Below are 23,790 nucleotides of genomic sequence, written 5' to 3' on the forward strand. Positions count from 1 at the left end.
ATAAACACTCACAGATAATGGAGTTAACTTCCCCTCTGCACAACACAAATTAATGTGCTTGGGTGAAGTGGAGGGAAGGAATAGGCTTAAAAACCTGGCCTAGTTGAAAACCTTTTATAAAAAAAAAGTGAACTTGTGTTTGCCATATAAAAAAAAGCTCACAAAAAGCTGAATGTCTATTTGGACTCTTCAAGGAGCAGGCCACACACATGTAGGACATGGGGATCTCTCCTCTTTGTTTGACTGCTACTGATCTGTGTGCTTTACTACCAAGGAGATGTTTGAATATACACAAAAAAATAGTAGTGACGAAGTAGTAGATGAAAGGGGAACTGGTTAATAAGACTGAATTAAAAGAACTTGAATTGGCTGATTAACCTAAGGGACGGAGCAGCCTATGTACACAGGCTTCACCAGAGGGAACAGAGGTAACAATATGGCAAAAGGGAAGATGTGTGATCAAATGCAGTTAAGAATGGGGAAATCAGCACCAGCAGTAAGGCATTTGAATTGATCACCTGTGATGGATAACTTAGCCTGGCGCTTAGAAAAGTCAGCATAGCATGTGGGGAAAAAACAGTAGAGAAAAGCTGAATTGCTGGGAAAGGTGGCATAAAAGATATGTCAAAGAGAGCATCCTTATTTTTATTTTAATTCAGTTTAACTCCCCCTCACATTGTTCTGACTTGAGTATCACAGAAGGAAGCTTAACATAAATGAGAGTCTGGCCTTAAGAGTCTCTGCTGAGAGCAGGTTCCCTCCAGTGTTTCAGCCTTTCAGTCCTGTCTGCATATAGAGACAAATACAAGGATTAGACATCAGAAACTCAAAGATTTCAGTGTAAAGACTCACAGGTTTTTATTTCAAATTATTTCTTCTCTTCCTCTTGTGAATGTCTCAATGTGCTGAAGGTTTGAATAAAGACAATAACCAACCTAAACTGAAACACATCCAAAGTCTATTCCCAAATAAATGTATATGAGCATGTCTCCACATGCATGAAGAGAGTAAGGGAATATTTAGTTGTGATTTTCCTTTAAAAAAAAAAATCAGACTCTTACTTCAATGCAGCTCTCAGCCTTGTTGTGAGAAAAAATTAAGAAAAATAAGGTCTGCATAGAGAAAAGAAAAAGGCATCTACAAGTTGATCTAGGCCAGTTAGACAGTAAGTAGAATAGGGATAAACAGCAGCAATATCCTTAAATGTTACAGAAACAATATAGCAATGCAGAGGTTAATGAGGGTGTTAAGAAACATGAGTAGGGAATGATAAATGAGGTTGTCATTGTGAATGGCCTCCATGAATTCTTTGCCATAGGTATTAAGAGAAGAAGCTGAAGGTCATTTCAGAGACTAGAATGCATTTTCCTGGGGCAATACAAAATGTTAAAAGGTTTCATGATTATACCAGAGCAGATAGTTACGCAATGAGATATGTTAAAAGTTGTCAAGGCACTGAGCCTGGATGACTTACATACCAGAACTGAGATGGAAACAGCAAATGGAATTCAAAATTTTGGCAGAGATTTTTTGATCCATCTCAAAGTATGTGTGGTTCAAGAGGACTCAAGAGAGAGGGGATAATGCAGTTGCTATATGTAAGCAATGCTTATGAAAAAATCCAGCGGCAATGCAATTCTTCAGTAAGAATGTAGCTGATAAGGGGGAAGTATATTTCACTTCTGCAAGCACATGATAGAGGATTGTTTACTTGGACTCAGGAGAATGGAGTTCTTGGCTTATAAATTTACTTGAGTTTCTGAAACACATTATTGCACCAGAAGACAAATGTCAAGCAAAGTCTATAATTTATCTGACTTCCCTGAAAGCATAGCATGCAAAGTATTGATCTACTTAATAAATGCACATTATCTTCTGAAAATGATTAAAAATTAGCTCAGGAAGAAGAGCAAATAGTGTCAGTAACATTGCAGAGGGATAACAGAGAGCTGGAAAGCAAACATGCTTTATGGGCTCTTTATTAGCTCTAGGTGGGCTCTTACAGATCATTATGCAACACTTGCATTATTTTGAGCATTAGAATTAAAGTGCTGTAAAGGAAAATCGAGGAAATTTTGTCCTTTCTTATGCCACAGTTCAGGTTCAGTAAGGGGCAGGATCATGACAAGTCATTCAAAGCTGTGCATGATAGCCTTTATTCTGGAAAACCTTAGGTCCACCATTGGTGGAGGCTGCCCTTCAGGCATACTTCCACATTCAAAGTAACTCAACTCTGTTGGGGTTGATGATTGACCTCATAAGTATGGCAAACTAGATTGTTTCAAGCACAGCTGAATGTGGTGTCAGGAAATATTTAACGGAAGATAAAGACTGCAGTATGTTAGTGTCAATTTTTCTCTTTGCACTGGGCTCATTCCCCAGGGAGGATTCCCACACTTCTTAGAATCATAGAATCGTTAGGGTTGGAAGGGACCTTAAAGATTATCTAGTTCCAACCTCCCTGTCACGGGCAGGGATATCCCACTAGATCAGGCTGCCCAAGGCCCCATCCAACCTGGCCTTGAACACCTCCAGGGATGAGGCATCTACAACTTCCCTCAGTAACCTGTCCCAGTATCTCACCACTCTCATCGTGAAGAAATTCTTCCTTATATCAAGCTTAAATCTGCTCCTCTCCAGTTTAAAGCCATTTCCCCCTCATCCTATCACCACAAGCCTTTATGAATAGTCTCTCTCCAGCTTTCTTGTAGGCCCCTTCAGTTACTGGAAGGTTGCTATAAGATCTCCTCTGAGCTTTCTCTTCTCCAGGCTGAACAAGCCCAACTCTCTCAGCCTGTCCTAGTATGGGAAGTGCTCCAGCGCTTGGATCATCTTTGTAGCCCTCCTCTGGGCCCATTCCAACAGCTCCATATCCTTCTTACATTGAGGATTCCAGAACTGGACACAGTACTCCAGATGAGATCTCACAAGAGAGGAATAAAGGGGCAGAATCACATCCCTCGACCTGCTGGCCATGCGTCTTTTGATGCAGCCCAGGGTATGGTTGGCCTTCTGGGCTGTGAGCGCACACTGCTGGATCATGTCAAGCTTCTCATCGACCAGCACCCCCAAGTCCTTCTGTGCAGGCAGCTCTCAGTCACTTCATCCCCCATGTACTGAAATCGGGGATTGTCTTGACCCAGGCGTAGAAACTTGCACTTGGCCTTGTTTAACCTCATGAGGTTCTTACAGGCCCACTTCTCCAGGCTGTCCAGGTCCCTCTGGATGACATCCCATTCTTTCAGTGTGGCAACTGCACCACTCAGCTTGGTGTCATTTGCAAACTTGCTGAGGGTGCACACAATCTCTCTGTCAATATCATTGATGAAGTTATTGAAGAACACTGGTCCCAGTAAAGACCCCTGAGGGACACCACTTGTCATGGATCTCCACCTGGACATCAAGCAATGGACTAGTGCTCTCTGAATATGACCATCCAACCAGTTTTGTATCCACCGTACCGTCCACCCATACAATCCATATCTCTCCAATTTAGAGAGAAGGATGTTGTGGGGGTCCATGTCAAAGGCTTTACAGAATTCTAGATAAATCACATCCACCAGTTTACCCATGTCCATTGCTGTGGTTACCCCATCATAGAAAGCCACTAAATTGGTCAGACAGGATTTGCCCCTGGCGAAGCCGTGCTGGCTGCTGTTAATCACCTCCATGTCCTCCATGTGCTTTAGCATAGCTTCTAGGAGGATCTGTTCCATGATCTTGGAACAGATCATGTCTCCATTCTTTCGAGTCAGGAGCCTCCCAGAAGCAATGGCAATGGGCAGATATCCATCTCTGCTCTGTCCTGTATGTGATGTTCAGCTTGTCTCCTGAGGTCTTAAAGTGATAGAAGATGGTGTTACATTGACTATGTCCTGAGACAGTAGATATAGACTGGAGGGACAACTGATTTTTATCTTACTTTTGGCTACCTGCATTTCTTTCTCAGGGCATTCTGTCTTATTTTGGAGGCAGAAATAAAGGCTGTAACATTTTTTTCGTGGTTTAGATTTTTATTCAAAGCACACGGAACTATAGTCAAGACCATGACACTGTAGGATCTGTCCACGCTGTAAAGGGAGCATACTTTTCATGCATGCCTGTGCTGCAGTTCTCTATGTTGCACCCTATCTTTCTGTAGCAGCTGTCTTGCACTGACCCAGCAGGAATGAAAATAGGAATTGTAAGTACTCAGCACCTTTAGGGATCTGGCATTGTGATAATATCCTCTTCTTGCATGATTTCCATAGATGAACCACTGTTAATGTGTTTGCTTTTTATCTGTTCTAGCATTTAAATAGTAGTTATTAGTGGTATATTCTTTTTGGTGATCAGCTCAAAGCTGCAATGGAATAGTGTGACCTTGAGTTTTTTCTCTAGACAATGGAAATTAGTTGATAACAGACAACAGTAATTGCTTGAATGACAGTGCACCTCTGGAGCTACATCACCACAACACATCACTAAGGCCAAGAGCTTAGCAGGATTCAGAAAAAAAGGAATTAACAACATGCAAACAAGATGTTAAAATGTATAAAAAAATGTGATGGAGGATAATACAGAGGGTAATTATAATGTAATTATATAAATATAATTATATAAGTACTGTAGTTTCATTGGGAGCACTGCATGCAGAGCAGGGCTCAGAGATTGCTGATCACTATGTTTTGAGGCTTGAGCCAATCTAACACATAGGGAAACTGTTAGATATCAGTGTTATTTAGTTTTGGAAGGGAGTCTACAAAGAGGACGCAAAACTGTGTCAGCCTTTGGGCCAGATCTAGGCCATCAAAGGCAAGTGTCCTGCCAGGAATCATCATCCCCAAATTTACTCTATATATGAGAATGAAATGTGATTGATGAGGAGCTGAGGGTACTGTGGAGAGGGGAGATGTGTCACACCTCTTGCCTGTTCCTACAATGATGAGGAAGTCTGGGATACAGAGCATAGTTGCAGAAGAAGGATGCAGTGAAGGGACTCTGGGGGATAGGAAGATCCTGGGATGGAGTACTTGTGTGAGTGAGAGGTGCTGATGTTTGAAGGAGTTAGGCAGAAATGAGGGGTATCCTGTAGGAGGAGGCAATAAGTTGTTGAATAGAGAAAATCAAACAGTCATTCAACAGCCAGGCACTCAGAGGTGTGTTTCTGACTGGGGATGTGCCAAATAACAGTAAGGCAGGAGTAGGAAGGGATATATGAGGAGCAGGGCCAAGCCACCTGGAAGTTTGGAGCCTTTTTCTTTCACAGTGGGAGAGGGCAAAGGAAGGAGATAGACTAAACAGATTATCAGGACATCTTTTCTCCTTCTTCACCTGCAGGTGGACCATGGTCGTTGCTAAAAATATACACAAGAAAGTGCAAGGAGGAAGAAACCAGAGCAATGATATTTCCCACCCAGCCTTCTGTCAAATACTTTTCCTTCTTGCCCACTTTCCCCAAGTATTTCCCTGTATCATTGATATCCTGCTGTAAAGCATGATACAGAGAAGGGAAACCAAAAGCTTCTAAACAAATGGAAAGCTTGACGTTTCCAATACTTGAATTCAAATTGAATAAAAGGATGTTATTTTCACACATGGAGCTTTTTGTCATGAGAAGGTGCTGAGAGAAGAATTCTTTCAAGTTTGGGAAGAATATGGAAACTTGCATCAGAACTAAGAATGTTGCCATTGGTCTAATTAGCAGTAACACACTTTCAGAGGAATAGTAAAACTCCATGGCTTAAGTAAAATTTTAGATATTACAGATAAAGAGAAAAATCTAAGCTGAAAGCATAGCATCCTTCGTAGTTTTTATGCTTTTGGAATTAATTATTCTTTTTACACAATTAGTTCACCCACTTCTACTTCGTAGTCAGGTCTTCTCTGTGTTCCTGTGTTTACATGAACAAAAACGTTCACAATTGAAAGGTTAGACGTGTAAGAAGAGCTTTTAGAAGGAATATTAATGTATCCTTATACTGGAAAATTTGTACTTTTAAGCAGGTTTGGGAAAATCTTTTTACATTTTACTCTGACTCATTCTGACTGTCATACTATAAACTTTGTAAACTGATGATCACTTTGATCCAATGTAAGGTGTTTTGTGTTTTTTTATCTTGTCTGTTGATTCAGAGTTATTCTTCATTCTGAAATTACTTCACCTATAAGGCTGCTGTATTTATGGGCTCCAATTTTATTACAGTATTTGACAGACCAATGCACTTTTTCAATTTAGTATTGCTGTATCACAGATAACAACAGCAAAATTATGAAAATAGGAAAAAAACTTCAAATTTCACATATTGAGATCTAGCTTAATTTTATTTTTGGCCAACCATCCTTCTTCAAGCTGAGGAGAAAATGTATAATTTCATTGCCTTGTGTTAAACTTTTTCTTTAGAGTTTCTCCAGCTAAAGAAGCATAACCAAAATCTTGTTCACTTTTGATTGCTTTTTTTTTTCATGAAACTTCAAAATGGATAACATTTCTGTTATTTTTAAATTCCATGCTTTTAGTGCTGGGACAATATTTTTTCTGTTATGGCTTGTGAGCACTGCTTTATATCTGTGTTAAACAGATCTGATGCATGAAATGATGAAGTTCCTGTGCTTTCTCAGGCTTTGAAGCTATTAGAGCTAAGTATTGTCAAGTTTGCTAAATATTTGGGTGGACGAGCTTCTGTACTGTCAGACCTGAATGTTCAAGAAGTAATAATCCATACTAAAAAGAAGAGTAAAATCATATAAAATAATGATAAAGAGTATTGGCATTCTAGAAATGAATGTGGTTTGGGTCTTTATCTCTTTTCTGGGTTTTGCACTTTTTGATAATGAAGTCAAGCTTTTCCCTTTCTTCAGGAAGGCCAGAAATTGATTGTTTTCTTCTTTTTAATGAAATTGGGTCTTCTCACATGGCTCACTGAGTGAGGAGTTTAAAGAAAGCTCCATACGTCATTCTTTCCTGAAGATTTAGTCACACCTCCTAGCAATCTCTCCAAATGTGCCTGTCCATGCTATCCTTCATCGTAAATACTTACCCGCTTTGCAAATGAGTTTTGTCCTTGCATAGAAGGTTGATAGTTCAAAAAAATCTTGGAAAACATTGGTTGGTGTTACTCCTTAGTTGCTGGCTAATGTACCATTAGAGGTTGCTGGGATTTGTGAAAAACTGCCTTGCTTCACCCTAGCACTGACTGTGTTTCTGTACTGGGTAAAGCAATTATTATCAGTTTGCCTTGTAAATGTTGAAAGGCATCTGCTGTTCCTCTGAGGTGAATGGTGAAATGGATATTGATGCTGGTAATAAACATAATTATAAAGAAGACTGCTGGAAAGACTCCTGATATGTAAGGGAAAAGTGACATTTGAAGAGCTGTGCTGTGGATCTAGTGAGAATTGGTATTGTCTTTTAAACCAACGTACTGAGGCTGTAATGGTATGCCTGATAAAATCCCACCCAAAATGCGACATTATATTGCAAAAAGTTCTTGTTATATCAACGATCTGTGATAGAACAATGACTTAGTCTGGAAATTCTTTCTCCCTCTATCTCATTTTTAAGCTTCTGTGCTTAGACTTTGATTGATTTTTGTTTGTTTGTTTGTTAGTTTTTTTAATATAGAGGGAAAATTAGTCAAAGACATTCCTTTTGAAACCTTTCCTTACTTCAATCAGTCTTAGACTGGCCAATCCAAACAATTACCAGGGAGCTGTAGGGTTACAAAATGCAAAGCACTATGAATGTCTGAGTTTGGTACAAAGCATCTAGCTTGATGTGCCTGCAGGTTCCAGTCTTGCAAAAAGTAATGATGAAGAGGAAGAGCATACATGTTGTTCTAGAAGATTCATGCTATCTGGTTGTTTATGTGCCAGGTATCTAGACTGAGGTCATATAATATCAGCTTTTAAATTAGAGGCATCTTTGTGGCAAGAAGGTTGAGTTGAAAATAACATTAAATAATTACTGTGAAATTAACGGACTATTTTGAAGTTGTAATTGAGTTTGATGCATCATGATTATGTTATTGGTAGCAGTTCATGGCTCATCCAATGTTATTATTGTAGAATCGATGTTTTCATTTAATGTTTTCTGGATTATTGTAATCTTCTGTGGTAATTAATTGAATAAAATACAAGATTCACTTGGAGTAGATGCAGATTCAAAGTACTAAATTTCTCAGAGGAAGAATGTTTCCACTTTGTTTAACCCAAAGCATTACTTTATTTGCAAATGTGATTGATACTGCTTGAAGAGCATTCCTGGAGTACATTAAGTGGGACAGCCATAACAACAGTATTAGATTTATGGCAGATAGTGTAAATAGTGCAATATTAACTGTAATGGATTCTGGACTGTAAATACACCATCGTGTGCCACTATAATATGGATCAGGAGTCTTATTCATGAGTGGCTCTTTAGATGTGCATTCTACAAAAGGAAAAAAGTCCTGTTCTTTGTGTAACGTATCTGGAGGTAATTCAAAGCTGTACATTTCTATAACACTGAGCTGCAGGGTAAAGCCCAGGTCCTGGCCCCCAGCAAGGCTGCAGTCTTGGTGTCCAAGCCCAGCATTGCAAGTAGAAAAACAACACTGAGTTCAGGCAAAGATGCATCAAACCTCAACTCTCAGCGGAGGACTGACAGAGGCTTGAAACTTGTGCAGAGAGCTGCACCTTTTAAATCTTTTCTCGACCCAAATGGAGATATAACAGAAATGGAAGCTATTGAATGATGATATGAACCATTCAAGCTTTCTGTATCTGGGAAGTGTACTTTGAAGCAGTCTATGAAAGGATGGGGAGAGATGTAGTGCCACACACACACAGAAAGAGACTTTTGAGAGGGTTCCTCAGAAGTGAGTACTGGAAAAAAAAATTCTGTCCTATGTGGACAGAGAAACTCACTAATAGTAGAAAAGTTCTTTAGGAATAGACAGTAGCATGCTGGACACATGCAGGCAGAATATTCTTTTGGGGACTTCAAGTTATTTTTCACAGGTTCTATTGTTCTGTTGGAAATACCTCTGGCCAAAGCGTAGGGAACCCTGTGTAACTCCTGGGTTCTGCTGTAATACAAATAATTTAAGAATAAAAAAATTAGTTTTGATTTAGTTTCATAACAATGAATTCCTAATGTTGACTATATGGGTTGCATGCAACTATATACTACAGGACTGTTTTATGGACAGATGCTTTTTAGTTTTGATTTCATACAAAAATGGATTTTCATTTATACTGTGCCTGCATTGCCCTTCTCTGATAGTGTAAGAAGGCTTTTAAATTGATGTGCATTGCACTTACAGCCACTTATAGCCTCTTTACAGAGCCAGAATAATGTCAAGGAGCTTTAGTGCCTGGGAGAAGAAGGTGTATAGGTTTTGCCAGGATGGAAGCTCTATCAGCCTTTTGAAGCAATCAAGTATCTTTGATTATAGAAATTTAAACCTCAATTACAGTGCAAAATCTAATTAATATCCTTAAGTTTCTGTCTCCCAGAAAAGAATTTGTCCCAGGTAAATTAACTACCCCTTTTTCTTCATGGAACGAGAGTCAAAGAGAAGAAGCGTTCTGATACCATGCTCCACAACACAGCGTGACTCCACTCTTTCAGCAAAGGCCTTCACGTATCATAAGAATTTATTCTCATATCTGTGTGTGTGTTAACTTCTCTTGACATGACATATTTCTGTTGGGCATAAAATTAAATCTTTGAAACAGGTTTCTCTAACGGAACTGCTTGAATCTGCTAACCATATTTCTAAAGAACATATCTGTACTAAAGATAAAGGTATTGTAGAGTTTATCATAGAATCATAGCATGGTTTGGGTTGGAAGGGAACTTTACAGGTCACCTAGTTGAACCCCACTGCAGTCAGCAGGGACATCTTTAACTTGATCAGGTTGCTCAGAGCCCCATCCAATCTGACCTTGAATGTTTCCAGGGATGGGACAATCACCCCTCTCTGGGGAAACTGTTCCAGTGTTTTACCACCCACAGCATGAAAATCTTCTTCCTAGTATCTAGTCTAAACCTCTCCTATTTTAGTTTAAAACAATTACCCCTTGTCCTATTTCTACAGGCCCTGCTAAAAATTTTTTCCCTGTCTTTCTTATGAGCCTCCTTTAAGTCTTGAAAGGCTTCAATAAGTGACATATCTAGCAATGAGGTACAAAGGAGTTTATTTTTATTACAATTTGTGTCATTTTAATGGACCAGATGATAAGAAAGCATCAAATGTAATGCTGGGTGGACAATAAATGAATATTTATTTGCCTTCTAAAAACTACCACATGGGTAAACCAATAGTCTCAGGCTAGTACCTAATTGGAAAGGTGAACTATTGAATCAGGTATATGTCATTCTGCTGCCAATGCTATCTGAAGTGAAAACAGTTTGAAGAAAATACTGAATTAAAGCATCCTTTCAATATGACAGCTGACTTATGCTATTTCTGTAACTTTTGATCACGTGCAGCCTGTCTCTGGCATCTATGAAGAGGAAAAATGTTAAAAATTGATTCACCTGTCATGGAAGGCTTATCTCTCAACTTTATTTCTGGACATAATTAAAAGCCTGATCTGTTGGTTAGAATTTTACCATTTCCTCTGACTTTTCTTTGACTACTGGAAGGGGCAAAGTGTTCAGGTGAAGTACTGCTGAAGAATCCTGTCTGTTAAAACTTTGTACAATATTTTCCCTTTCATGCCAAGATGAGATTTACAGGCAAGCATGAAGGTGTATACTTTTCCCATCAATCTATTATGCTTTCTTCTTGTATTAATCCTTTCAGAGTAGCTGTTGCTTGTTCTGATATCACCAAACTACAAAACAGATGAAGAGCAGCTAATCAAATATTCTGGATTGCTTTATAAATAGGTGGTATTGTTTGGTTTTTGGTTTTTTTTGTCCGATTTCTATTTCTGCTGTTCCAGGCTTTTCCAGCTTAAGCTTCTAAATGTCCCATTCTGCAGCCACTTCCCACACCACCAGAAGTCTTGATCTGTAGAGGAGAACAATAGAAATGAAAAGATTGCTGTTTCCATGAATAAATATAAGCCCTTAGCTGCCTTATTATCCCTGGAAAATATGTCCAACAGACTGTCTTAGGGTAATATTTGCAATAAAAGGCTGATAGTGTTCTCAGGTGTGATGAAAACTGTCCCTTCTATTTTTAAAAGGTCTAGTCTGCTCAACAGAGCATACAATGATGGGTGTTGAATCTTCTTTTTTTTAGTATGAGTATGAAGGTGAAACTTCATAATAATAACACTTTGCAGATATTTCACAGACAGAGCTGGGCAATGACCCAGGGCTTTCCAGAACATTTATTTACAGCAAAGCCTGGTCCGATCACATGGTATTGATCTGTTATTGCCTCCTACTACTGACATTTAGCCAGCAGGTTTTAAGTCTATCTGCACCTTTTCTTGTAACTAGGCCATAGGTTGGAATAACAGAAAGCTTGGCTGACAGCTGGAAGCAGAACTGAGCTCAGCTCTTGTCTCTTTGGACATTGCTGTTGTACTACAGCATATATGGGCAACACATGTGGCACTTACAACTATGATATACATGTATATACAATGATTTTTTAATGTGTATATATGATGGGCATATGACGTGTAGTTAGATGCATAGATGTGCAAGGTGTATGAATAAGAATTGCATTCCTTATTCATGACAGGCATATGGTTCTGTCTGGTACACTTTATCACACTTGGGCTCAAATTTCATACTCATGTGGTTTCCTAAGGGATATGTGTTCAAGGGGAAAAATGCACATTCTTGTATAGTGGGGTTTTTTTAGCTCCTAGGCTTTATAGGAGTTGCATAACAATGTTATGGAACTTTTTGCTACTCTCCAGATACCTCAATTTCTCATCCTTGTGCTGTTTTCTAAACTAAAGGAAATAATAGAAATTTATTTTTATGGAATAATTCAGTGAGATGATAATTTATTCAACTGTAGGCTACTTTGAAATGTTTGCATCATTATTTCTTCTTTCCTGTCTTTAGAATATGCTAGAATGGAAACGTTGTAGATGCTGTATCAAACAATAATATGGTAAAAACTGTGTTATTGGATACAAACTCACTTGTGAGTGCTGTAGAAATGATGCATTTGTTGATTTGAGTTGTGTGGAGGGAAGTATGAATAAGTGCATCACAGTAAGTAGCTGTGCAATGTTTTGGTTAGGCAGCCATGTATTTTAGTCATAGTCACAGAAACTAGTGAAGCCCTGCAAATTGTAGCGTGAACATCTCAAAGCCATATTGAGTCACTATGTGTTAAATAGTGGTTCTCAGTCCTTTAATGAATGCTGCTTACCACTCCTGAGACCCTATAGCAGCATTTAGACACTCAGAACAATGACATGTGCCCAAATCACTGCCAGTGACTCTTACAGCTTCACCTTTCCTATGCTTGGCTGTTGGTTCCCAAGGGAACAAACATCTTGCATGAGAAGACAGGAAGAGTAGTCTTGAACCCTGGCAAAAGACTTTTTGTGCTTCCTGTACATTTTGGACATCCCAGTCCTGGCACTGCTGTTTCTGTACTTCTGCCAGTCACAGCCTTTTAAAATCTTGCTCTACCACCAGTAGGGACAGGTGGGGGCAAAGCTGAGGCACTCTTTGTGATTCCAAGTAGAGATATGAGGGTTTTCACCCCTCTGCTTGTGGCACATCAGCAACTTGGAAGCTGCCTTTGCTCCAGCTCTGCCTGAGCACCTGATGTGGCACTGAATATCTGTTATGTCTTTGTAATTAAGGGATATTATCAATGCTAAGTAAAGGATGTAACACCCTTATAGATTCTTAAGCCTTGCTCAGACCTCTGCTGTTCTTCTGAATATTTCAGTAAGATGTATAGGATATATAGATCTTTTGCATCCCTTCTACATCAATTTTTTTGTGTTACAAGAAGATCAAATAAATGGATGAGAACAGGAAGCATTCTGGAGAAGCAGTAAACTCCAGTCATAATACTAGTGCAGGTGGCAGAGCTGACACGTTTTCCCCACTTGGTGTTGTTCAGGAACATTTGTGAGAAGCTATCATCAGGCTACCATGGTGTTCAATGTCTCACCACTCATCAGGACCCAGTGATCACACCCTTTGCTATGGCTAGTAGCAGTCCCAACATCTCCAGTGTCTAAAGTCCTGTCCAGGCTGCAGAATACAATGCAACTACCCGTCAGGTTTTACATTCAGAAATGGAGGACATTTGGTCTTTATGCCTGCATTGCTTGTAAGACCTCATTAGCTGTGGTTGTATAAATTCCAACTAAATATGATACCATTAAGATGAATATATGTTATGTGCATATAGCTGCTTTAACAGTGTCAATATTTTGTATAATCTCACCATTGAAACAGTACAGATCCTGTTGTAAGTTCAGGCATTTTTTTCTTTTTTTTTTTTTTTGGTTAAAGCTGATCTAAAAGTAAATGAAAAAATAACAAACATTACAATGAAAAATGTACTTCATAAAACAAATGCTTAAAAAGCCACTTGCTCCAGCTGTGGCTTTTAACTGTGAGGATCTCTCAGGCAATTGTATGTGCTTGTATAAGAAGTCTTTCACAACATTTACATTTAAACCAGTCATCATCTTATATGCAGATCATTTATTCATCCTATAAATCACTGTTGCAGCTAAAAATGAAGATAAGTCTCTCCCTTTTCCAAGCAGTAAACTGCTAAATAGCCTAATATGTTTGCAGCTGCTTTGAAGATGGGAATTCTCTGTCTGACAGTCATTTGGGGAGGTTATTTTGTTATCTCTGTTTTTCTCATCACTGGTGGTCTCCTTTACTTTTTCTGACCTGGATATTTGAGTAACCAAATACATATTGTGGCTGTTCTGTAAAAGTTATGTTTAAATAAAGAGAAAATAAAGTAGGGAGCAAAGGAATAAATCCTTCCACTCCTAAAACAACAGTCAAAAAGAGCCCATACTGAATAAATGAGGAAGAGATGCAGCTGCCACCCAGAAATAACTAGAGGAGGGGGCAGGAAATGTCAGTGAAGATTGATCCTTAAGATCATGGGGAGCAGACATACTAAGCCAGACCGTGAGGAGGCAAACTTTGAAAAAACAATTTGGAGATGATTCACAGCTAGCACTGAAGTTGGGGCCTCAGAAGTCTCTCTCACACAGATAAACAAGTGAAAAAGAGGCATCTGTTGCATTGCAGCTGCCAAGGTCACACCAGCAGGAACAGGCAGAGGGAAGAAAAAAAGCCAGCAGTATGGCCCGTATTCCTTGCAGCGATAACACAATGCCAAACAACTGTGGAATTACTAATCATGAGCCTTTGAGGCTGGAATGGTGTATTAAAATACATATATGCTGAGTAAAAAAATAAAAAATCCCCATAGTTGATCAAAAGTAAAGTTTTTGAAAAATATAATTCACTTAAATAGGAAAGGCTTACTATCACTGTACATGCTTGACCTTTAGGTTAAACAAACCAAAGTTGATATATAATCCAGAAGTGAGAAGGACAAAAATACCTGCTGTATTCCCCAGAGTCACAGTCCAATTTGGGCAGAAAAGTGCTATGCAAAACAGCTCTAAGCTGCACACAATTGAGCAGACTTCTTCACAACTTGCATCTCATCATTGTCTCATTTGTTTACGATGAACTGTGGGGTCCTGGAACTTGGCGCGGCAGTGAAAAGCAGGACATAGTAGTATATATTGTTTCACATAAAAGTATTGTAAAAGTTTAAACCACCTTCTCACACTCTTGTTTTAAAAAAAAAAAAGCAACTTAGTGATGCTTCAGTAATGCACAAATAGTAAAAACACTGTGGGATCATTATACAGATTCACAAATTGTTCTTGCAATGGTCGTTGTCTCCGTGTCCTCCACTGCATGTGTCTGTTGTCTCACAAAGCAGGAGTTGTCAAGCTTGAAGGAACATTGTGAATTCTGTCCTCTGTAGGAACAGATATTCATGCCAACAGCCAATTAATGCCATTGACTAGATAAACTGTATTTGATCTGTTAAATGAAAATACCATACCATATTGCTTCCTTAATGATCTTGGTCATGGGTAATGGAAGTGGGATGTATTTTTATCTGCAACTATATTCGTAATCTATTATTACCTCTGTTGTGTTCAGAGAACCTTTGAAATATGGAAAATTATCCGAGTGGATTCCTAAGCCACAGAGGTCCTCAGTGGAGCCTCTGAAAATTAGACATAGACACTCTAACATGGCTAACAGTTGGTAGAACCAACATGTTGGGGACAATCAAAGTGGTGTGACAGCGGCAGAGCTTACTAATATATATCTTTGAAGGCCAAAGCTTTTTCCCCCTTTATAAAAAATATTTTTTTAGTATTCAAAAATTATTATTATGCAATTTTTTACAAGCTGACAATTGTTGCCAAAAGATAGGCATTGGTTTAGAACAAGATTAAGGGGTTTTGGAGCAAAGTTGAGAAGCAGCAGTGGGGATAGTGTGTAAGCAGCAGAGATGCTCTGCAGCATTTGTAGGACTATCGTTGATATCAGCTAATTTACCATCTAAGTGTTTCCAATTCCCAATTCTGACTGGGAACATTGCTGTGCAATAATGTGATATTAGTGTTGTCACATTCTTGGAGAGGGGCAGGGCACAAATTGTGCTTTCAGAACAAAGCAAAATTAAATTCCCCCACTCCAAAGCTTATTCAAATGAGCTCAGAGCAAACACCTCCAGAACTAACAGCCAGTATGTCTGGCTGCTTTTGCAGCTTCTAAAAACATAAACACCCATAAAGACAGTTTTTAACCTTGCAACCCTCATGATTTTACAGCTTTCTGTTCTGCTCTGGCATCCCCTGTATGAGGAGTGCTTGACCTCCAGTAGGTTCTGCATTGAAAGAGCATAGATCCCTCTGACTCACTGTATCCAATCCACAGAGGTCCAGGATGAAGAGGGACTGTGCCATTGCTTTTTGTGTGCATGAGGTGTTGGCACTGGGAGTGGGGAGGGTGAATTGGTCACCAATGTGCCTTCGCACTTCTGCAGGACCATGATGATGCCATGCACAGCCTGTTTCACACAATCCTTTCCCTCTCATTCCTCATTCTTCAAAATTCTCTAAGAAAACTGGAATGGTGGGGGAACGGGGCAGCTGCAAATATATGAAATCAGCCTTGGTGATTAAATTAATTTCCTCTCCAGGGGTATGCCACTGATCTTGGAAGAGCGTGGGTAGGACTTCTTCTCAGATAGTGGCTGCAGGAGGTACCAAGAGGTGTGAGCCTTATGTCCCCACCCTGCTGTCCCACCCCCTAGAAAGCAGCACCAGTGCATATTGAGCACTTTTCCCCTTGCATCTTTTGGGTTTTTCTTGATCCAAGCTGCATCAGTCACCTTTCAAATGATAGAATGCTAAAATCTATGGCTACAACATTTTTACAAGCTCATCTCACCTTTCACAGTGGATGTCTGTGCTGGCAGACTCTCTTCCTGAGTGATTTTACTAATATCTACGATGTCTGTAACACCGTACCTTAGGACTTTTCCTTTGTAACCTATCTGTGAGTAAGTTTTCTGTTGTCACAGATTACTGTACTATGAGCTTTCCTGGTCTGTGTGTCCTTCCTGAACTGGAAGCAAACCCGTCAAACCAATAGAAACTGGTAGCGAGTGTGAAACTCAGAGGGACTGACTGTACGAAATGAGATTGTGTGGTGTGTTCTTCTGGAAGTGTTGCGTTACAGCACCTCAGGTTTTAATGGTTTAGTCCCACTAAAAACTTAAGATACATAGGTTTCTATGGAGTTTGGCCTTTATCTGGAGAGAGAAGAATGTTAGCAGACTGTGCAAAGATATAGTTAATCAAGTAGAATTCATTTCTACCCACGCTGTCCACTGGCTTCAACTTCCTTCATGTGGTAATGAAGGGGGAATAAATAGCCCAGTGTGGTACAGCAAGAACTCCAGGTTTCAAAGCAGCAGAACAGTTATGCACTCAATAACTATACCCGCTGCTGTTGGATCCAGCCTCTGTAACATGCAGCGAATAGGAATGCTCTGTATTGATCCCAGGGAGTCCATTATTACTTCCCATGAAGAGGCTGGACAGCAGAGACCTCTACCTACATGGAGGGGCAGGATCAAGGATGGTCTTAGTGAAATGATCTGCTTAAAAATGTTTGGGAGCAATAACAAACTGCTTCCTTCCCTAGCATGCTGTGATGCATGGTTGTAATGTGTGGGTGTTTGAACTTTAGCTCCTAAGAGTCCATAGGTCTTCATGGTGATGACTTTTTAAGGTTTTAGTCCATCTTGTCTTCGAGAGCCATTGCAGCATTATTTCCCATTTGCAATGTGTAGGGTTTGCAACAATCTTTGAGCATGAGAGAGCTTTGTGGTGGTGGTAGAGATGCGCTCCAAGAATTTCTAGGAGTGTTTTGAGGATAATCCCAGAACGCAATCCTATTCCTGCCAATCTCAGGAGCATGAAGCACTTCTCTTCCAACAGGAAAGGCTTTAGGATGTTTGTGACTAATTTGTAACAGGGTAATTAAAAATTATCTGTCTTACTGCAGCATGGCATGATTTTGTTGAAATAAGCACCACAGGTGAAGATAAGTTGAGAAGCTGGGAACAATTCTTTTCGCCTGTCGCTGGTTCCTCTCCTGATGGGAGGGAAATGACTGTTTGCCCTGCCATGGTGCTGGAGGAGCTAATTGATATCAAGTGTGGGCATGCCATTCATGTGGTTGTAGTTGGCATTTTGAACATGCATCTCAGTGAACATGCAACAGGAGAAGAAGTTTGTGCTCATAATGGTGCTCCTGAGCTGTCCTGGTAGTCACATGCCATGCACTACGTTGCTTAATGAAGTATGGAGTATGGAGTACAGCTTGTGTGGCAGGGGGCAAGTCTGGAGATAGACCCTGTGCATAGCCCAGGCAGCCAGTAAAGACAAACCTGTTGCAAGTGATGGGTGGTAGGTGACAAACAGCTTGAAGCATTTTCAGACCTGGCAGGGAGGGACAATATGCTGCCTGTATCCCTGTTATCAGCTGGGGTGTTTTGGGGAGGAATAGTTGGGAATGTCACATTCCCAGGGCCCTTATCTGCCAGTGCCTCCTGCAATACCCTAAATGGGGCTGTCAATATGAACCTTTCTGCCTGGACAGCTTCTGGGGTTGGCAGATAACGATTCTTGTTCTGTGGATGTATTAATCTTTCATAAATGATGACTCAGCCAAGCAATAAAGCTTGCACCCTAACATAGCAGAGAGGTCAGGATGGATGTCTTCAGCCCTGCTAATGTGTAAGCAGATTATTCTGTGCTTGTTAGTAATGAGCGTTTCTAAATGGCAATGGCCACTGCTTCCTCTAGTGTCTCTGCCGTAGGTATTTGGCAACCTGCAAGCCCCTATGATCAAGGAAGCAAGGTGACAGTGTGCTGGAGGATGTGAGTGTTCCCTGCTCTGCCTCCTCCTGGCAGAGAGCATGGGCTCATGGCCATCAGAGGGAATGAACTCCCCAACATGGGTCAGGGGTGAAAGAGAGGTACCCCTATGCAGAGAGACCACGGCACAGGTAGATGTGCCAAAACATTTGGATGTGCAGTGACAGCAGTCAGCAATGTAATGCACCTATGTAATGAGCCTAAGCCATATGCGTTTGCATAGCTAAGTGCTGGACTAATTAGAACAATTAACTTATTATGAGTCCAACGACAAGCTTATTGGAAAAAAAACCCCCTACATTGTAAAGAAGAGAGGCTGTTTCTAGAGGTAGTGAAAACTGTGTGTCTTAAATTATTAACTGTGAAAGAACTGAATACAAAAGATGAAAACATGCAAGGGTAAAGAGACAGGTACAGGAGCCTAAACACATATAAATTTTTCGGACCTGATGAGATGCATCCCAGGCTCCTGATGGAACTGGCTGATATGGTTGCCAATCCACTCTCCATGATATTTGAAAAGTCATAGCAATCAGGAGAAGACCCTGGTGACTGGAAGAAGAGCAACATTGTGCCCATTTTTAAAAAAGAGCAGAAAGGAGGACCCTGGGAACTACTGACCTGTCAGCCTAACCCCTGTGCCTGGGAAGATCATGGAACAGATCCTCCTAGAAGCTATGCTAAAGCACGTGGAGGACGGAGAGGTGACTGGAGACAGCCAGCATGGCTTCACTAGGGGCAGGTCCTGCCTGACCAGCACAGTGGCTTTCTATGATGGGGTAAGCACAGCAGCGGACACGGGGAAGACAATGGATGTGATCTATCTGGACTTCTGTAAAGCCTTTGACACGATTCCCCAAAACACCCTTCTCTCTAAATTAGAGAGATATGGATTTGGTGAGTGGATTGTTCAGTGGAAAAGAAATTGATTGGATGGTTTTATTCAGAGAGTACTGGTCAATGGCTCGATGTCCAGGTGGAGATCCATGACAAGTGGTGTCCCTCAGGGGTCTTTACTCGGACCAGTGCTCTTTAATATCTTCATCTGTTTACAAAGGCTTGTAGTGACAGGACAAGGGGGAACGGCTTTAAAATGGAGAGGAGCAGATTTAGACTAGCTATAAGGAGGAAATTCTCCACCATGAGGGTGGTGAGGCACTGGCACAGGTTACCAAAGGAAGTTGTGACTGCCCCATCCCTGGAGATGTTCAAGGTCAGGTTGGATGGGCCTTGGGCAGCCTGATCTAGTGGCAGGTGTCCCTGCCCATGGCAGTGGGGGTGGAATTAGATGATCTTTAGGGTCCCTTCTGACCATTCTATGATTCTATGATTTTAAACATTTATTTTCAATAACAGTGCAGTTGAGTTTAGTAATTGTGAGAGTAAGTACTGAAGGGGCAGTGACACAGTGAATTGTCTATATATTGAGAGGGATCTGTTTTGCAGAAATTTCCATGATATTCTGCAAGGAAGTATAAATATATTAAAACTCCACCAAAATACAGTTTTGTTTAGTTTAAATTGGTCTTGGTAAGAAAAAATAGCAAAAGTGTGGAGTAAAGCAGGCCTTCATTCCTACTCACAACAGGCAGAAAAATAGACCAAGCCAATTGGAAAATTCAGACTGATGCACTTGTATGAGATCTTGAAAGCAATTCTGTTCTGATGGCTGGGGAAAAATTTATAATCAAGAATAACCTGACCAGAAACATCTGCAAGATATTGCGACTAAACCTACTGAGACTAAGGAGATGAAATTGCAGTGTAAGCTGGGACTATGTCATAGTATAACCCAGCAAAAAGGTTGAGACAGGCTGTTAGACTTACATTTAAATTGTTGCTTATTGTTAGAGAGGTGCTGTTCACTTTTTTTTTTAATGAACTATTGCCTGAATCCTGGGGCCAGGCAAGTTTGTCCAGTTTCCTACCAGCAAAATTCCATGTTGGAGTTTTTTAATATCATAGTTTCTATGAACTGATGTGACATATAATGGTGAAAATGCAGAAATATTTAGAAAGTCCTGGTGGTGGCTAGTACATAATCATTAGGAAAACTTGTCCTGCCATTGATCTGTCCCCGAACCAAGGGTCAAATTCATCCCTGGTGTAAGGAGAGGTTGCCTCCAGTGCAGTTGTGCTCCTGGTGCATGTGACCTTGTATAATAAATCTGTGCTGTAAAAGTGAGGATCAAATAGGGCATAATCACTTTCTTGTCAGATAAATACTCTGATGTTCCCTTTCCTTAGCTGGTTTTCTGCAGACTCAGCAGAGATCCCAGTACCTTGTGAGGGAAAAAACGTAGTTTTTTCTGCAGCATTACAGCACAGAGGCAAGGTTTGGGCTCAATCCAGCCCAGTATGTTGGGTGCTCTGGGAAGGAGGTGAGGAGGGATAAAACAGCAGCATGGCAGTTTCATGTTACCTGATATTGGGGTGAGCTAGTGCTTGCATCAGTCCCAAGCAAATACTGAACCAGCTTTATGTTACTCTGAGTTCCATGTTACTTTGTAAGGTCCCCTGAGGGTTAGTAGTAGTGGTACTTGCTTTGTGCCCCATGCTCAGGCACATCCCATGTTACACCTTGCTGATAGCAAGGTGGACAAGTGGGCCAGTAAGCCTTATTTGACAGCTCTGCTGTGTTGTGAAGATCTCTTTTATGGCAAGGAGTCCACGGGGAGTAAGCTACACAGAGAGGAGCAGGCAGCACATGCTGGTGTGTCACCCTGCAACATGACCTACATGGCAGCAAGGATAACAGAAATGCGAAGTGGTCCCCATCACATCAGGGATATGGAAAGGGCCAGGAGGAGTCTGGGGACATGTTTTACCCCTGTTAATGTGCCAGTCTTTGGCAGCGAAGCAAGCAGCTCCCACGGGGAGCCTTGATGCTGTCTATGTCCTGTCAGTGGGAACCTGCTTCCCTGGGAGCGCACACTGCATCCTCCAAAACTGCTCTGGCAGTCGGACAGAGGCTGCCCTTGGCACGGCTTTCCTTCATTGCTGGGGACAGTGAGTGCTTTGAAATCTCCACAAGTTGGGAGAAGACAAGAGTACATCTGCCAGAAACTCTGCATCCTTGGGACTCCCTTTGCTGGCAGCGCAGAGGATGCAGGATTTAATTCCTGAGCACAGGTGCCTGTAGCCCCTTCCCCCCCGGCTGCAGGAGGGGAGATGACTGCTGAGATCCAGCTCTGCACATCACCAGCAAGCAGCACATTGTGCTGCGAGGCAGTGGGTGCATGCGCAGCGCGCGAGCTGCCGCCGTGGAGGTGGGGAGCAAGGACCACATCGCTGCCTCCCGGCTCTGAGCTGCCAGTTGCTGGTTGCCAAGCAGTTATCATTGTTTCTGTGACGATTGCAGAGGCTGTTGCTAATTGAAGAAGCCCCCACAGCATCCTTCTCTCTGCTTCTGCTTCTGCTTTTATTTTAGAGGCTCAAGGGAGAAGATAGCTAGACTAGTGCTTTTTTACATTGCATTTTTATTTATTTCTTTTTGTGGGGGTGGGAAATTTCTCAGCTGGTGATTAAGTGATGGACTAGTTACTCATCCTTATCCCTTTAGTCTTTGTGTGTGTGCATGCGCGTGTATGTCTGAACACACAGACGAGCTTACACACACACACACGCACACACACAGTGTAAAATCCTGTTTGCCACTGCAGTGGGCACAAATAGGTGAGCATGACTACAGCCAAGGAGCAAAATGCATCAGGGAAACAAGCCCAACAACAAGAACAGGTAATGTTTATTTTCCTCAATTTCAAACAAATGCAGATTTGCATTGTATAACTCTGTGTTTCTTGTATGATTAATATTTTTATTTTAATCTTCTTGGTTTGCATTTCTAAAATTGTCAACTGAGTCACCAGTCAGTGGCAGGAGGGAAGTACTGTGCAGCTGGGTTCAAGGTCTGCTTTCTTGGTGTGTGTGGAGGTTGGAGCGGGGTGGGGGAGAAGCTGAAATTGTGCTATTTTTAACAGTCTGTACCTCTTGCTGAAGGTTAGAGAGGTTTCTTCTGTAATTTGTTCCTTAAGGGGTGGGGGGTAGGATCGGGATGTTGGGACGGAGGCCTCTTCTCACTGGAGTAAGGGGGTAAGGCTGTTAAACAGCCCTTCTGCAGATGGATATAAAATTGCAGAAGTAGTTTGCAGCTTCTTACTTTTTATGCACTTTCAGGATTTTCTTTTTGTCTGATGTTTTCTTGGAGGGACACTTCAGAGTAGATACAGTGTGTGCTTAGGCTATGCGTGTGCAAGCAGTGAAGGGGGGGAGGCAAAAAGCAGCTGTGAGGAGGTATAACTGCAATTAACTTTAGAGAAAATTGCAGTGTTCACATCATAGTTGAATTTGATTCATTTTCTTCCTCTTGGTAGGTGCTGTATGGATTTCTATAGAGGTAGAAAGTTAAAGGCTTAATTTTCTCTGTCATACCTGCCTTTTAAAGGGTTTCCCTATCTGACTGCACTTACCAGGACAGAACAAAGTCAAAACTTTCCCTGTCAAAAAAAGCTGCGGGTGGCAGAAAAAGGGGATGTATCCTGAGCTCTAAAAGATATGAATAGTTAAAAAGTGATGGCATAAGGGAAAGTCTGGTTGGAATTTCTGCTCTCCAGCTGAGGATGGCAAAGATGCTTGGGCTCCTGGTGCTCCGGCAGATCAGCAGCTCCTTCCTCCCCGGTACCAGCTTCCTCTCTCTGCGCTCAGCCCCATGCCTGGAGGGATCACCAAGGAGCCCATATGCTCCAGTTCTTCAATTTTCATCGTCTCGTTAAGACATTAAAAGTTCACCACTTAAATCTTCGGTTAGGACAACATGGGAGGATAATTTAAATAGATCTCTCAGGGCACAAATTAATTCTTAAAATAGTTCTTCCTAGCTTGATAGGCTGAGAGCCTCGCGCATTGTTTTTCTTTTTTTTTTTCTTGGTGCTTAATTTTAGGGAATTGAGGAAAAGCATGGGAAGTTATTAGGCACCACAAGTAGCATCATATAATCTACATTTTCAGGGTGATGTTTTACTAATGGCCAAACCAGGCTCAGTGGTTCAGTTAAAACCAGAAGAAAACAACTTTGATACTGAGGGTAAAGAAACTGTGCCTTCATCTAACCTTACATCTGTTAGGCTTCTCTGCTTCTTTGACCATTGCTTTTCAAATATGGTTTTTTTTTTTCACTGTTTGCTGCAGATTAAAATTAGTGTAGCTGTGTTTCTGGGAGGTAGGGGTGTAAGAGTGCCTTTTCTAAGCACAGATTGCTGTAGGGCTGTCTCCTCCTCCTTCTTAAAGCTGTGTAAAAGTGTTCGGGTTTTTAAGTCAAGAAGGGTAAAGGAGATGTGTTTTTGTTTCAAGTAGTTTTACCTCCCTAATGCCGTT

The 23,790-nt window shown here is 41.0% G+C and overlaps 1 protein-coding gene across 5 annotated transcripts in view; it reads left to right on the plus strand.

Moving 5' to 3' along the window:
• The window catches only part of DPP6 (dipeptidyl peptidase like 6), a 568,651-nt gene that overhangs the window by 283,247 nt on the left and 261,614 nt on the right, over window positions 1–23,790 (plus strand). Inside the window, exon 1 of one of the 5 annotated variants that reach the window (XM_069859301.1) lies at window positions 21,565–22,155. The exons of the other annotated variants lie outside the window; for them this stretch is intronic. Within the exon in view, the coding sequence (XP_069715402.1) occupies window positions 22,099–22,155 (57 nt within the window). The 5' untranslated portion in view covers window positions 21,565–22,098. Of the gene's footprint in view, window positions 1–21,564; window positions 22,156–23,790 lie in introns of those variants that run through there. 5 annotated transcript variants of the gene reach the window in all.

Source organism: Phaenicophaeus curvirostris, chromosome 6 (assembly GCF_032191515.1).
Source record: "Phaenicophaeus curvirostris isolate KB17595 chromosome 6, BPBGC_Pcur_1.0, whole genome shotgun sequence".
In the NCBI taxonomy this organism is placed as follows: Eukaryota; Metazoa; Chordata; class Aves; order Cuculiformes; family Cuculidae; genus Phaenicophaeus; species Phaenicophaeus curvirostris.